Source organism: Microcaecilia unicolor, chromosome 5 (genome assembly GCF_901765095.1).
Source record: "Microcaecilia unicolor chromosome 5, aMicUni1.1, whole genome shotgun sequence".
NCBI classification, from domain to species: domain Eukaryota; kingdom Metazoa; phylum Chordata; class Amphibia; order Gymnophiona; family Siphonopidae; genus Microcaecilia; species Microcaecilia unicolor.
Window position 1 is genome coordinate 329,654,014 of NC_044035.1, and position 14,256 is coordinate 329,668,269.

The window sequence follows — 14,256 nt, forward strand, 5'->3', positions numbered from 1 at the left end:
CAAATCCCAGGTCAAGCAGTTGCTTTTCCATGTCTGTTTCAATAGCACACTATGGACGTTTCCTCCAGGAACTTGTCCAAACCTTTTTTAAACCCAGATATGCTAACTGCTACATAAGTACATAAGTAATGCCATACTGGGAAAAGACCAAGGGTCCATCGAGCCCAGCATCTTGTCCACGACAGCGGCCAATCCAGGCCAAGGGCACCTGGCAAGCTTCCCAAACATACAAACATTCTATACATGTTATTCCTGGGATTTTGGATTTTTCCAAGTCCGTTTAGTAGCGGTTTATGGACTTGTCCTTTAGGAAACTGTCTAACCCCTTTTTAAACTCTGCTAAGCTAACCGCCTTCACCACATTTTCCGGCAATGAATTCCAGAGTTTAATTACGCGTTGGGTGAAGAAAAATTTTATCCGATTTGTTTTAAATTTACTACACTGTAGTTTAATCGCATGCCCCCTAGTCCTAGTATTTTTGGAAAGTGTGAACAGACGCTTCACATCCACCTGTTCCACTTCACTCATTATTTTATATACATCTATCATGTCTCCCCTCAGCCGTCTCTTCTCCAAGCTGAATAGCCCTAGCCTCCTTAGTCTTTCTTCATAGGGAAGTCGTCCCATCCCTGCTATCACATCATCTGGGAAACAGTTCCAGCGCTTAACCATTTGTTGAGTGAGAAAATATTTCCTCCTATAGGTTTTAAAACTATTTCCATGTAGCTTCCTTGAGTGTCCCCTAATCTTTGTACTTTTGGAACGAGTAAAAAAACTGATTTACTTCTACTCGTTCTACACCACTCGGGATTTTGTAGACCTTAACCATATCTCCCCTCGGCCATCTCTTTTCCAGGCTGAAGAGCCCTAACCTCTTTAGCCTTTCCTTATACGAGAGGAGTTCCATCTCCTTTATCATTTCGGTTGCTCTTCTTTGAAACTTTTCTAATTCCTCTATATCTTTTTTTGAGATATGACGACCAGAACTGAATGCAATACTCATGGTGCGGTCATTCCATGGAGTGATACAGATGCATTATAGTGTTTTTGTCTTATTCACCATCCCTTTCCTTATAATTCCTAGCATTTTGTTTGCTTTTTTGGCCACCGCCGCATACTGAGCAGAAGATTGCAGCATATTATCTACAATGACACCTAGATCTTTTTCTTGAATGCTGATGGATGGGTTTTTTCGCCATTTTGAGATGCCCATCGGCTTTGAAAATGAGCAGCATAGTATGTATATTTCTTTCAGTATGGTTGACTATACATATGAAGGGTAATTCTACAACAGGGAAAGGTACAGGGGAATGGAACTTTTTTTTTCTTACATTTGTACCCCGCGCTTTCCCACTCATGGCAGGCTCAATGTGGCTTACATGGGGCAATGGAGGGTTAAGTGACTTGCCCAGAGTCACAAGGAGCTGCCTGTGCCTGAAGTGGGAACTGAACTCAGTTCCTCAGGACCAAAGTCCACCACCCGAACCACTAGGCCACTCCTCCACTGTTGCTACTATTTGAGATTCTACATGGAATGTTGCTATTCCACTAGCGAAGTCGGCCCTTGCAGATCACCAATGTGTCCGCGCAGGCTTCTGCTTCTGTGAGTCTGACGTCCTGCACGTACGTGCAGGACGTCAGACTCACAGAAACAGAAGCCTGCGCAGCCTTCTACATGGAATGTTGCTAGTGGAACAGCAACATTCCATGCAGAATCTCCAACAGTAGCAACATTCCATGCAGAATCTCCAATAGTATCTATTTTATTTTTGTTACATTTGTACCCCACGCTTTCCCACTCATGGCAGGCTCAATGTGGCTTACATGGGGCAATGGAGGGTTAAGTGACTTGCCCAGAGTCACAAGGAGCTGCCTGTGCCAGGAATCGAACTCAGTTCCTCAGTTCCCCAGGACCAAAGTCCACCACCCTAACCACTAGGCCACTCCTATGTGCATGTCAGCAAATTGGTTGAGCACTATTCTGTGTGGACATGCATAAGTGGCATAACACATGAATGTAAGGGGGTCTTTCACATAGGCAGAGCACGGGAGGGTCTGCTGCTTATACACACAACTTACATGCGCCCTTGGTGCATTTAGGTGCCTGCAGTTCCACCAGCTCTATAGCTGCAGAAATGTTACACTAGTACTGTTTTCTATAATGGAATTTGGGTGCCCAGATTCTGTTGTAGAATAGGATCTCACTGTGAAATACTGGGACACCTAAAAAGAGGTGCCCACTTATAGAATTTCCCCCATAGTGGGACTGAATATCCATGCGCGATTTAAGCACCGTGGCCAACAATTTTTTTTAAAAAATGCTGACAACAGGGTTTAAAAATATTGCCCTAATGCATTTTTTCTATAATATTATACAGATAGATAATTCAGATAAATGATCCGTATAAATTATGCAGCTAAAGATATGCAGATAGCTTATGCATGTAATTTATGACCACATATATAGCAATCTGACTTATATGGATAGGCTGACTAAAAGTGTGAATCAAATATATATGAATAATTGATCTATGTATTTATCTTTGAGCGGTGACTACCCCACTGAATATTCAATCTGATTGTTCCCAATAGTTGTCTTTGTCAGGTTCATATATTTCCCCAGTTCTTGTACATTAATAGGATTGCCGTTACAGGTCCAGTGCTTTTCTTCATTGCCTGAGACTAAGCTAAAGCATCAGTGCCTGTAGTCTTAGAAGCCAGAGCGTCTGTAGATTTAGATTCTGTCATAATGCAATGCCTGTACTGTAAGCCTGCAACAACGTTAGCATCATAAAGGTTATTATCTTCAAGAGAGATGAAGAGTGACATGCTTTGGATAGCGCTGGCTAATGTCCCATTGTACATCAGTGTATTGATGTCTGACGTTTGCAGTTGCAGTCAGGCAGAGAAGCTGCAAAACTCCTGGAGCACTCCTGGGTCCATATTCTGATCTTGTTCTCAGCTGTATTATGAAGTGCGGCTGTTCTGCAGTTGTGATAGAGATGAAGCTGTAACAATATGAATAGGTCATGGTTAAGCCCACCGGTAGCTATTTATTCATTGTTTTTCATTGCTGCATTACAACGCAAATTGTTGAGCTCTTGGTTAATATCATATATAAAGACAGGTCAATTCTTAAACTCCATTAAGCATTTATTAAAAATACAAACTGGAGGACAAAATGGAAACAGTAATACACTAGAATAAAATCTTTGAATTGTGTCACAGATAGATGAGGTCTTCTGTGAATGTATACTGTAGCTGGATCAGGTGAAAAGCAAGACTTTTTTTTCAGGGTCTCAAATACTGAAGTAACAGAGAGCTACAGGCTTCATTGAGAACTGCTATCTAAAATTGAGCATTCTCGCACGGTGAACTCAGATCTCTCAAAATTCATAGCTCCCTGCTTTTTGTTATTTTATTTAAGTATTATCCTATCCAAAACATGTGAAGATATGTGCTAGTGTGTGTGTGTGGGGGGGGGGGGGGGGGGGTTACAAAAAAACCTCCATAAATTAAAACTGGAACACATTACAGACAAAACAACATTCCCCTCTAACAATAACAATCTGTAACTTAAGAAGAAATCCAGAACAGTCCATCTATTTCCCCACATCACCCTTCCCATGCAAACAACCTTCCACTCAGCTAACCACCAATAAACAAATTGGTCTTCTTTTGTTTTCCCTATAAATGCCCGAATCCAAACTTTACAGTAAAGACAATGGTATTGTATTCCACATTGCAGGCACCCAGAAGATGAACCACAATTGACCAGGCTATCCCCAATCCTTAGACCACCAAGATACTCTCAGAATGCAACTTGAACCATCAAAATAAGGAGTGGCTTAGTGGTTAGAGCACCAGTCTTGCAATCCAGAGGTGGCCAGTTCAAATCCCACTACTCTGCCTTATGATCTTGGGCAAGTCACTTAACCCTCAGGTACAAACTTAGATTGTGAGTCCTCCTCGGACAGAAAAATATCCAGTGTACCTGAACATAACTCACCTTGAGCTATTACTCAAAAGGTGTGAGCAAAATCTAAAAATAAAATGACTGACATATGTTGAGACACACAAACTAAACCTATATGTGCAAAATTTTAATACCACTACTAAGTGGCAATATAGCACTTAGATATATGAAACTTTGTGTGCATTAGATAGTAAGCAACATTATTCACAATGGTACTTTCAGGGGTTTTTTTTTCCCTCTTATTCAGATATATCTTATTATTTGATACAGATGTGGCTTTAATAGATGAATATGACTTAAAAAATACAAAAGAAACTCAGCCCATTCCACAGTGATGACAACCCCCTAAAAACATACCCCCAATATTCAGCTGCTGGTAGTCACCATTTTCAAAGGTGCTCAATTTCACCAGGTATAATTCAGGTACCAGCATTAAATCTCCGGCACATAGGCAGCTGCTAGATCTTATCTGGGTTCTGGTAATTTCAGACCAGTACCTGGGTATTTATTTATTTATTATTACATTTGTATCCCGCACTTTCCCACACATAGCAGGTTCAATGTGGCTTACATAGTAAATAGAATTACAAAGTCTTGAAGGAGAATAATACAAGTTGTAGTAAACATAGTAATAGTGGGGTTTTAAGGATATGTACATTGGACATGGAGAGGTAAACAAAGATAGGATGATCAAAAGGTAAAGAGATTGGGAGGGGTAAGGAGTAGGAAGGATGGAGAGGTAAACATTGAGGGATGAGCATAAGGAGATTAGGAGACATGTGGTGACACACACAGTCCAGGCACCAGCTAGCTCTTCATGGGTGAGGGCAACCGAGACCAGGACCACAAAAAAAAAAATTCTGAAGCAAATTCCTAGTCACTTCTGACTCACTGAGCTGGGTGCAGGCCGGGGCCAGATAAAGATCCGGAAGGCCGTTGGGTGTTAAACCAGGCTTTATCTCTTTATTCACTTTTCTTTACCAGTCTGGGAATAAATAAACTTCACTCGTACACAAAGAAAGACTCCATCCCAGGTTTTGATGAAACAAACAGGAACTTTACTGAAATTGCTACAAGAGGCGGATCAAATTATTTCAGAATAAAACAAGTTAATTTGTAAATCAACTTGATATCTCTATACAAATAAGTCACAAGCAAATGTAGGGATATGGTATAAATCCTCCAGTCCAATTTTGTAATCCTGCAGTATGTACATATATACAACTCCTCCTGTTCATTTACCCATCCTTTCTGGGTGAAACAATGTAAGGCTGTGCAGGCAAGCAATCTCCTCTGTGGATCAGACCCTCCTGTCTGTCCCCACTCTCCCAAAATGTACCTCTCTGGGCTACTATCTTTGGCTCCAACAGGCTCTTTTCTGCTCTTGCTCCTAGGCTGGGGTTCCCCTGCTTCTCACCTGGAGCATTCCTCCACTTCATGGTTAATGCTTTTACTGGCAGAAAACTCCATTTACTCCAGCCTTAGTTTTTGAACCCATCTAGGCAAACCCCTCTTCACAAGGGTCCCAGTGAGGGTAGAGGCAACCAAAGACCTTGTGCTTTCCCCTACATCAATATTTATAAACATCAAACTCCTCCTCTACTGTCATTCAACAGCCAGGAAAATTTTCCTCAGCACTTTCCCATAAACACTCCCCTTGGGGCTGGGCTTCACACTCTCTCCATAGTTCACTTCCCTCTTCCCAGTAACTCTAGGGAGGGGTTTCCCATTTGTTTAGAAGTCCTCATTATTAGTAAATGGGCTTAGTGCACCCTTGGGTGGGTCTTTTTCACACATTAGGTCCATTTCTAGCATGGCCGTAAAATATCCTTTTTTTCTAATTGTTGACTTTCTGACCATGTGTTAATGTCACAGACAACAGAGAGTGGAATAAACCAACTAGTGGAAAAAAGTACAAATGGCCTCAAAGAACAGGTTGGCATCAAAATATGGCTTTATTAAAAGACCCAACATGGTCCGTGTTTCAGAAACCTGCCTGCATCACGGGTCTTAATATTAATCATTTATCATCAACATTACCCTAAGAATACCATCCCTACTGTGAAACATGGTAGCAAGACAAATCCCTCCTTTCAGTACCCTTCTCCACCACTGCCAACTCCAGGCTCCGCCCTTTCTGCCTCGCCTCACCTCATGCATGGAACAAACTCCCTGAGCCCATACGCCAGGCCCCCTCCCTGCCCATCTTCAAATCATTGCTCAAAGCCCACCTCTTCAATGTCGCCTTCGGCACCTAACCACCACACCTCTACTCAAGAAATCTAGACTGCATCAACAGATTGTAAGCTCCTCTGAGTAGGGACCGTCCTTCTTTGTTGATTTGTACAGCGCTGCGTAACCCTAGTAGCACTCTAGAAATGTTAAGTAGTAGTAGTAGTATAGGGGCAGTAGTCAGCATAGAATGGACAATAAATGGAGAAAAGTGGAAAAAGTCATTGAGGAAAACATGCTGCCCTCTACAAGAAAGTTGAGACTAGCTGGGACATTTCTTTACCTTTTGCATGACGAAGATCCAAGGAGACAATGCCATGGCTAAAATACAACAAAAACAAACAGTACAATAAAAAATAAATAAATATGCTTGAATGACCCAGTCAGAGCCCTCGTATCAATCTAATTGAAAATCTGAAGCATGTTGATCAGCATTCCCCAAGGAACTTGATCAAGTTTGAACAGTTTTGTCAAGACAATTGGTTGAATATTTAGGTGTGCAAAATTGGTGGAGACCTAGCCCACTAAAACTCACAGCTGCAATTACTGCCAAAGGTGCCTTCACCATGTATTGACTCAAGGAGTGGGGGGTGAAGACTTATTCAATAGTTGTTTTACAGTTTTAGTGCTTGGGTGTATGTTTTCTCTCTAAATAGAGCAATTTTCTTCTGAAGGGCTTGAAATACGGTCTATTTGTGTGTAAAAAAATAACGTCAATTAAATGCATGCAAGTCTGACACATTAACAGAACATATACGTTTTCTGAAGCCACTTTTTTGTTGAAGGTTGAACATAGGCAAAGAAAAGCTCTTCAGTTTCGTGTACTGAAGTGTATTCATAAACAAGTCATATGATTGTAAAATACATTTCTGTTCATTCTTGTATTTAATTGATGGAAAATACATTTCTAAGAGGAATAATGTCTCCTGATAACATGCATACCACTTGATGCATGAGAAGGTGGCATCAAGAAAACTTCTTCAGTAAGAAAAGACCATTTAATTTGAATAGGTAGCTTCTTATTCAATAGAAGCCTTTTTACTAATCTGGGTTAACTGTTAGCAAACATTATTTGTCGTGTTAACAGCTAACACAGCTTAGGGTCCCTTTTACTAAGCTGCGTAGGTGCCTACGCGTGCCCAACGCACGTCAATTTGGAGTTACCACTTGGCTACCGTATGGCCCGGGCGGTAATTTTGTTATTTTATGCACGTCCGCTATGCACGCCGGAAAATAATTTTTATTTTCCTGCGCGTTGTGGAAACTGGGCGGTAATCATCATTCTGTGTGCATAGATAATTACTGCACGGTTACCGTGTGAGACCTTACTGTTAAGTCAATAGGTGGCAGTAAGTTCTCAGACCCAAAATGGACGCACGCCAATTTTTATTTGCAGCATGTCCATTTTCGGCAAAATTTAAAAAAGGTCTTTTTTGCATGTCCATTTTCGGCAAAATTTAAAAAAGGTCTTTTTTACAGGCACGCTGAAAAATGGATCTGCATGCACCCAAAACATTCGCCTACACTCAAGTGGCCAATTTTTAAGCACAGCTTAGTAAAAGGACTCCTTAGTGATTACGCATCTTTGAAATGTTTACAAACTTTTGTGGTTCCTTTTTATTAGGTTAAACTATCTTTGAATGTGTAGAAAACATTTATTCTGAACAAAATATTTCTTAAAACATGCATAGTATAATAGATTATATAGTTTGATGCCTAATTATATATTAGTTACTTTTTTATATTTATAATAGCTGCACTCAGACGTTGATGCTGGAGATGGCAAAATTAAATACATTCTCTCAGGTGAAGGAGCGGGAACTATTTTCGTTATTGACGATAAATCAGGGAACATCCACGCAACAAAGACATTGGACCGGGAAGAGAGAGCTCAATATACCCTAATGGCACAAGCTGTAGACAGAGACACCAATCAACCTTTGGAACCACCTTCCGAGTTCATTGTTAAAGTTCAAGATATAAATGATAACCCTCCTGAGTTCTTGCATGAAAACTACCATGCCACTGTGCCAGAGATGTCCAATGTGGGTATGTACAACCTAGACTATCAAAGTCACATTTTTAATTTAACCACAAATATCTCATAGTCTATGTGGCAATGTGAGCACTTTGAAAATTGTCTTATAATGGGCATTCTAAAACAATAGTAGTGTGCATGGTAAATGTTTTGGTGTACACAATTAGCAGGCAAGTTGTTAAGTTGGGCAGACTGGATGAACCGTACAGGTCTTTATCTGCCGTCATTTACTATGTTACTATGTTAGTAAGGAATGCAGAATGTGTAAAAGTTAAAAGGGTGAGAATAAAGGGAACATCAGTATTTTAACAGGTATGCACTTAGCATCTTTAATTAATCCCAACAAATTAGCCTAAGGGTTAGCAATTAGTCAAGGGCCACAATAAGTAGATTGGTGAGAACAGCCCCCTTCCCAATGACAACCAAGAATCATCTCCAGGGCCCTCGGTCTCTGTCACCTACCCTTTATCAACCAAGAATAGGTTTCTGTTCTCCTGATTTCCTCCCCAGCTCCCAAATCAAAATGGGTTTGTGGACCTTCTTACTTATGTATTTATTTACATTTACATTTCTTCAGTTCTCAAATGGAGTTCAATGCAGGTTACAGATCAAGAGCTAGGCATTGCTAGGTTCATCTAAATATTTCTATCACTAATACAATGATTGAATGAACTAATGATACCTTTTGACCCAATGTCTGTGCTCCTAATGAATATTGCATATTCTTCAGCAAAGGATAGTCACTAATTAGCATACATGCTAAAAGGGTTTGACATCAGTGGTGATCAGTGACCTGGAACCTTTTAGAGCTCAGGCAACCATAGTTTTTACCAAATTCAAGAGAACCCTCCCTGTATATTCTCTGTCTCCACGATGTTATGGCAAAATGGCAAGCAAGTGAATAGCAGGCATAGCTATGGCGATACTGTGTATCACTGTAGCCATGTGCTTTTCAGTCCGTAAGGCTAGGCCCAACAATTCTATGTGATCTTAATATTGTTTATCAACACAGAAATTCTATACAGATTTTCAGCTAAATAGATTCATGATAGCTTCAAATTACCAGTGCTAGTTTACTACCCTGTTTTTCAAAACATATCTATTTCCTCCTATTGTTTTTCACCTCCTCACTTCTTTACAGTGCAGAGTTATTGAGAAAACTAGAATCTTTGTAGCGTTTGATGTCTTGTAATAGCTCAACAACAAAAAAAGTTGTTTGAAAGTACATAAGCCATCAAAACCATAACATTCTCATCTTCGGATGTGATTCCATATCTCTTGGTCATATTTGTGGTCTCCAAAGCTCATTCCACTGGATAAAAATATATCTTACTCATTGTGGATATCCTGAAAATCAGACTAGCTAGGGGGACTGCAGGAATGGCTGGAGAAACATTACAAATAGGATACAATTTTCAAATACCCAGTGTACCTGAATGTTAACTCAACTTGAGCTACTACAGAAAGGTGTGAGCAAATCCAAATAAATAAATAAATAACCTGAATAGTGCAGAGTGCTAGGTAGTTTCTAATTGAAATGTAAAAAATGTAAAGTACATAAGGGGAAGAGAAAGGGAATGGGACTTTCTGTGTTTTTTTGCAACTACATTCAAATCGGTTTACATATTATATACAGGTACTTATTTGTACCTGGAGCAATAGAGGGTTAAGCGACTTGCTTAGAGTCACAAGGAGCTGCAGTGGGAATTGAACCCAGTTTCCCAGGATGAAAATCCGCTGCACTAACCACTAGGCACCATATATTTTACCCAACTATCTACATTAAGGGAAAAATAAACCTCAACCGGAGTCAATCTGAACCTATAACAACAAAAGTCTCCAGGATTATATACCAATTTCTCTTTATTGACATGTTAGTGTCAATCAACAACACTAGATAATAATATAACATACACTCACATGTATACGCCAGCCGCCCTTCAAATCTCATAATTGCAATACAAACAGTAAAACTGTAAAGTTGTTACGCAATGCAACACAATACTGCCAAGCAATGCAGTGCAGTCATTTAAACTTAGTGTTATAATCTCACATAGTTTTAGTGTACAAACTAAAATGTACAAACTGAAATGGTAACCGGCCTTAAGTCCTTCGTTAGTGGCGTTCAAATTGTCATTGTTCCACTAGATCATACGTAGTGAAGTACTGCACCATATGAATATTTCTTAAGATGGTAACATCCCAATTTTATCGTGATGTAATGATATCGGCAGAAAACCAAAATCGGGTAGCTGAAGAAATGCATCCAGGACTGTTATTTCATCAAACAACCGGTTCCCCGATGCTGGTCCGCATTTCGTTCTCCTTCGTCAGGAGGAACCAAGGTAATAATCCTGTGCAAGGCTGCACACCTGTGTGGTAACCGACTGGGCTTCCGCCCCACCGGAATGTGCTATCAGAAACCCGGTCGGTTACCACGCAGGTGTGCAGCCTTGCACAGGATTATTACCTTGGTTCCTCCTGACGAAGGAGAACGAAATGCGGACCAGCATCGGGGAACCGGTTGTTTGATGAAATAACAGTCCTGGATGCATTTCTTCAGCTACCCGATTTTGGTTTTCTGCCGATATCATTACATCACGATAAAATTGGGATGTTACCATCTTAAGAAATATTCATATGGTGCAGTACTTCACTACGTATGATCTAGTGGAACAATGACAATTTGAACGCCACTAACGAAGGACTTAAGGCCGGTTACCATTTCAGTTTGTACATTTTAGTTTGTACACTAAAACTATGTGAGATTATAACACTAAGTTTAAATGACTGCACTGCATTGCTTGGCAGTATTGTGTTGCATTGCGTAACAACTTCACAGTTTTACTGTTTGTATTGCAATTATGAGATTTGAAGGGCGGCTGGTGTATGCATGTGAGTGTATGTTATATTATTATCTAGTGTTGTTGATTGACACTAACGTGTCAATAAAGAGAAATTGGTATATAATCCTGGAGTCTTTTGTTGTTATAGGACCATATATTTTACACCAGTAAATGTATGTGGGGAGGAGGGGTTAAATAACACACATAGTTTTGAAAATACTGTAAATGTGTACTGTTTATTCCGCAAACCTAAATACATTCCACTTAATAACTTGACTAAAAGTATACATACCATGGAAGCACAGGTGTACTTTTAGCCAGACTGAGACGGACAATTTTAGATATGTCAATTCACCTGGTTATATTACTTTTAAAATTGCCCTTCACCAATGATGTAACCAGGACTGATGGTGGGACCCTGAGGTTAATATGATGCACACAAGGCACTACTTCCACTTCTCTCATTGGTCTGTGCCACTGCCACTGACTGGATGGGCCTGGCTGTAAAGTGGGAGGAGGGCATGGCCCACTCAGGGTCACCCCTGGCTATATCTCTGCTCTATACATTTGTTATTGGTCCTTTAAGAGGCATTGCAACTTAAAAAGACTCATTCCTTTCCACAAAAATGACTGATAAAATATCAAGGTTTGACTTTTGAACCACCTCCAGAATATCTGGGAAATTGAAAAGTACGCACAAAATATTGCTAGTTTTATGACATTTCTTCTATTGACAGAGAAAGTGCTCCCAAAGTGTGATTTAGTAGTCTATTCTATGTTATATCTGTACTACATCTGTGACTTTTAAGGTATAAATGAGTTAATTGTTCTACCGGTCACATATATAGATTATTCTATTGTGTTATTTCTCTATATGATACATGATGAGAGCAGCATAAGATCCTCAGTGAAAATCGGTGCCACTTTCTGGAATCAGTACTAATGATTAACTATGGAGCAAAGGTATTCCTCAGGCAAACATGACATGACATGATGGGTGGATGTGTGTAGATACTGTTTGGAGGCACAACATGGGAGTAACTGTGATGGGGATACCAACAAAATGATTGATGACTTCAGGCACTGTTTACACTAAACTTAATTCTGCTTAGATATGAAGCAAGCACCAAAGAAATTTGAGCCTACATGGATCAGTATTCTACTTGTTTTGTAAGAAAAAAAACAATACCAACCCTTATATTTTATGAAATGAAATCCATTATTACATGCAGTAGCAACAAACACGAATTACAGCTGGATAAGGTTTTGCGACAGGGTGTCACAGTGGATCATGTTTTTACCAAGACTCTTAAAGTTATTGTTTTCCATAGAAATAATAGCTTCCTGCTGACACGGAATCCTATGCCACCTACAGTATCTTGTTAAAATGTCAGTTTGCATGTGCTGGGGCTATCGACACTATTTTTCAAACAATCATCGTCTTAGGGATGCTCTGTGTCATATTTATTGTGTTTGGGTTTTTTTTTTCCCTTAGGCACATCCGTAATCCAGGTAACAGCCTCAGATGCAGATGATCCGACATATGGGAACAGTGCGAAACTGGTTTACAGTATTCTTGAAGGCCAACCATACTTCTCAGTTGAATCACAAACAGGTGAAAAAAAGGTTTATAACTTTGGATACTTATAACTTGAAAATGCAATGAGGACACAAGAAGGGGCATAATCGAACGGAAACGTCTATCTCCATGGACGTTTATCTCCGAGAACAGGTCCGTGAAGGGGCGGACCGAACTGTATTTTCGCAAAAAATAGACGTCCATGTTTTATTCGACAATTTGTGAGGTGGACGTTTTTGTTTTTCAGCAATAACGGAAAATGAAAGCGCCCAGCTCAAAAACGAATAACTCCAAGACATTTATTCGTGGGAGGGGCCAGGATTCGTAGTGCACTGGTCCCCCTCACATGCCAGGACACCAACCGGGCACCCTAGGGGGCACTTCTACAAAAACAAAAAGAAAGGTAAAAGAGCTCCCAGGTGCATAGCACCCTTCCCTTGTGTGTTGAGCCCCCCAAATCCCCCTCAAAACCCACTGCCCACAAGTCTACACCATTACTATAGCCCTAAGGGGTGAAGGGGGGCACCTACATGTGGGTACAGTGGGTTTGGGGGGGCGGTTTGGAGGGCTCCCATTTACCAGCACAAGTGTAACAGGTGTGGGGGGGGGATGGGCCTGGGTCCACCTGCCTGAAGTCCACTGCACCCCCTAATAACTGCTCCAGTGACCTGCATACTGCTGCCAGGGAGGTGGGTATGACATTTGAGGGTGAAAATAAAAAGTTGTGAAACGGCATATTTTGTGGTGGGAGGGGGTTTGTGACCACTGGGGGAGTCAGGGGAGGTCATCCCCGATTCCCTCCAGTGGTCATTTGGTCATTTAGGGCACTTATTGGGGCCTTATTCGTGGAAAAACAGGGTCCAGGAAAAGTGCCCTAAATTCTCGCTACAAACGCATATTTTTTTTCCATTATCGGCGAAAGGCGCCCATCTCTGATCGGCCGATAACCACGCCCCAGTTCCGGCTTCACCACGCCTTCGACACGCCCCCATCAACTTTGTCCGCATCCGCGACGGAGTGCAGTTGAAAACGTCCAAATTCGGCTTTCGATTATACCACTTTATTCGTTTTTGTGAGATAAACGTCTATCTCCAGATTTGGGTCACAATATAGGCGTTTTTCTATTTCGATTATAAGCAGGAGAGTAGCTCATCACTATACATGGCATAGGTGTTGTCTATGTATCTACTGCAATTCAAACTCGTATGTAATTCAATTTTTTTCTTCTACTAACAGGAATTATTAGAACTGCCCTTCCTAATATGGATAGAGAAGCAAAGGAGGAATACCATGTGGTGATACAAGCAAAGGACATGGGAGGACATATGGGAGGTCTCTCAGGAACCACCAAAGTAACAATTACACTTACTGATGTCAATGACAATCCACCAAAGTTTCCACAAAGTAAGTATAAAGAACTTTCAGTCAAGGTATTTCCGAAAGGATTGATCACATTTCAGTTTTGATGGCATTCATAGAAACTATTAGTTCTGATAATCAAAAGATGTGACTGATCCCTGTGATATTGCATATCATAGGGGCCTGATTATTTGTATATGAATGCTATATGTAGGCATTCATACA

The 14,256-nt window shown here is 40.6% G+C and overlaps 1 protein-coding gene across 2 annotated transcripts in view; it reads left to right on the forward strand.

The window, feature by feature from the left end:
* The window catches only part of CDH11 (cadherin 11), a 235,955-nt gene that overhangs the window by 183,885 nt on the left and 37,814 nt on the right, over positions 1 to 14,256 (forward strand). For both annotated transcript variants that reach the window (XM_030204494.1, XM_030204495.1), the window contains exons 3-5: positions 7,964 to 8,258; positions 12,589 to 12,708; positions 13,909 to 14,076. In XM_030204494.1, coding sequence (XP_030060354.1) covers positions 7,964 to 8,258; positions 12,589 to 12,708; positions 13,909 to 14,076 — 583 coding nt within the window. The remainder of the gene's footprint in view (positions 1 to 7,963; positions 8,259 to 12,588; positions 12,709 to 13,908; positions 14,077 to 14,256) is intronic.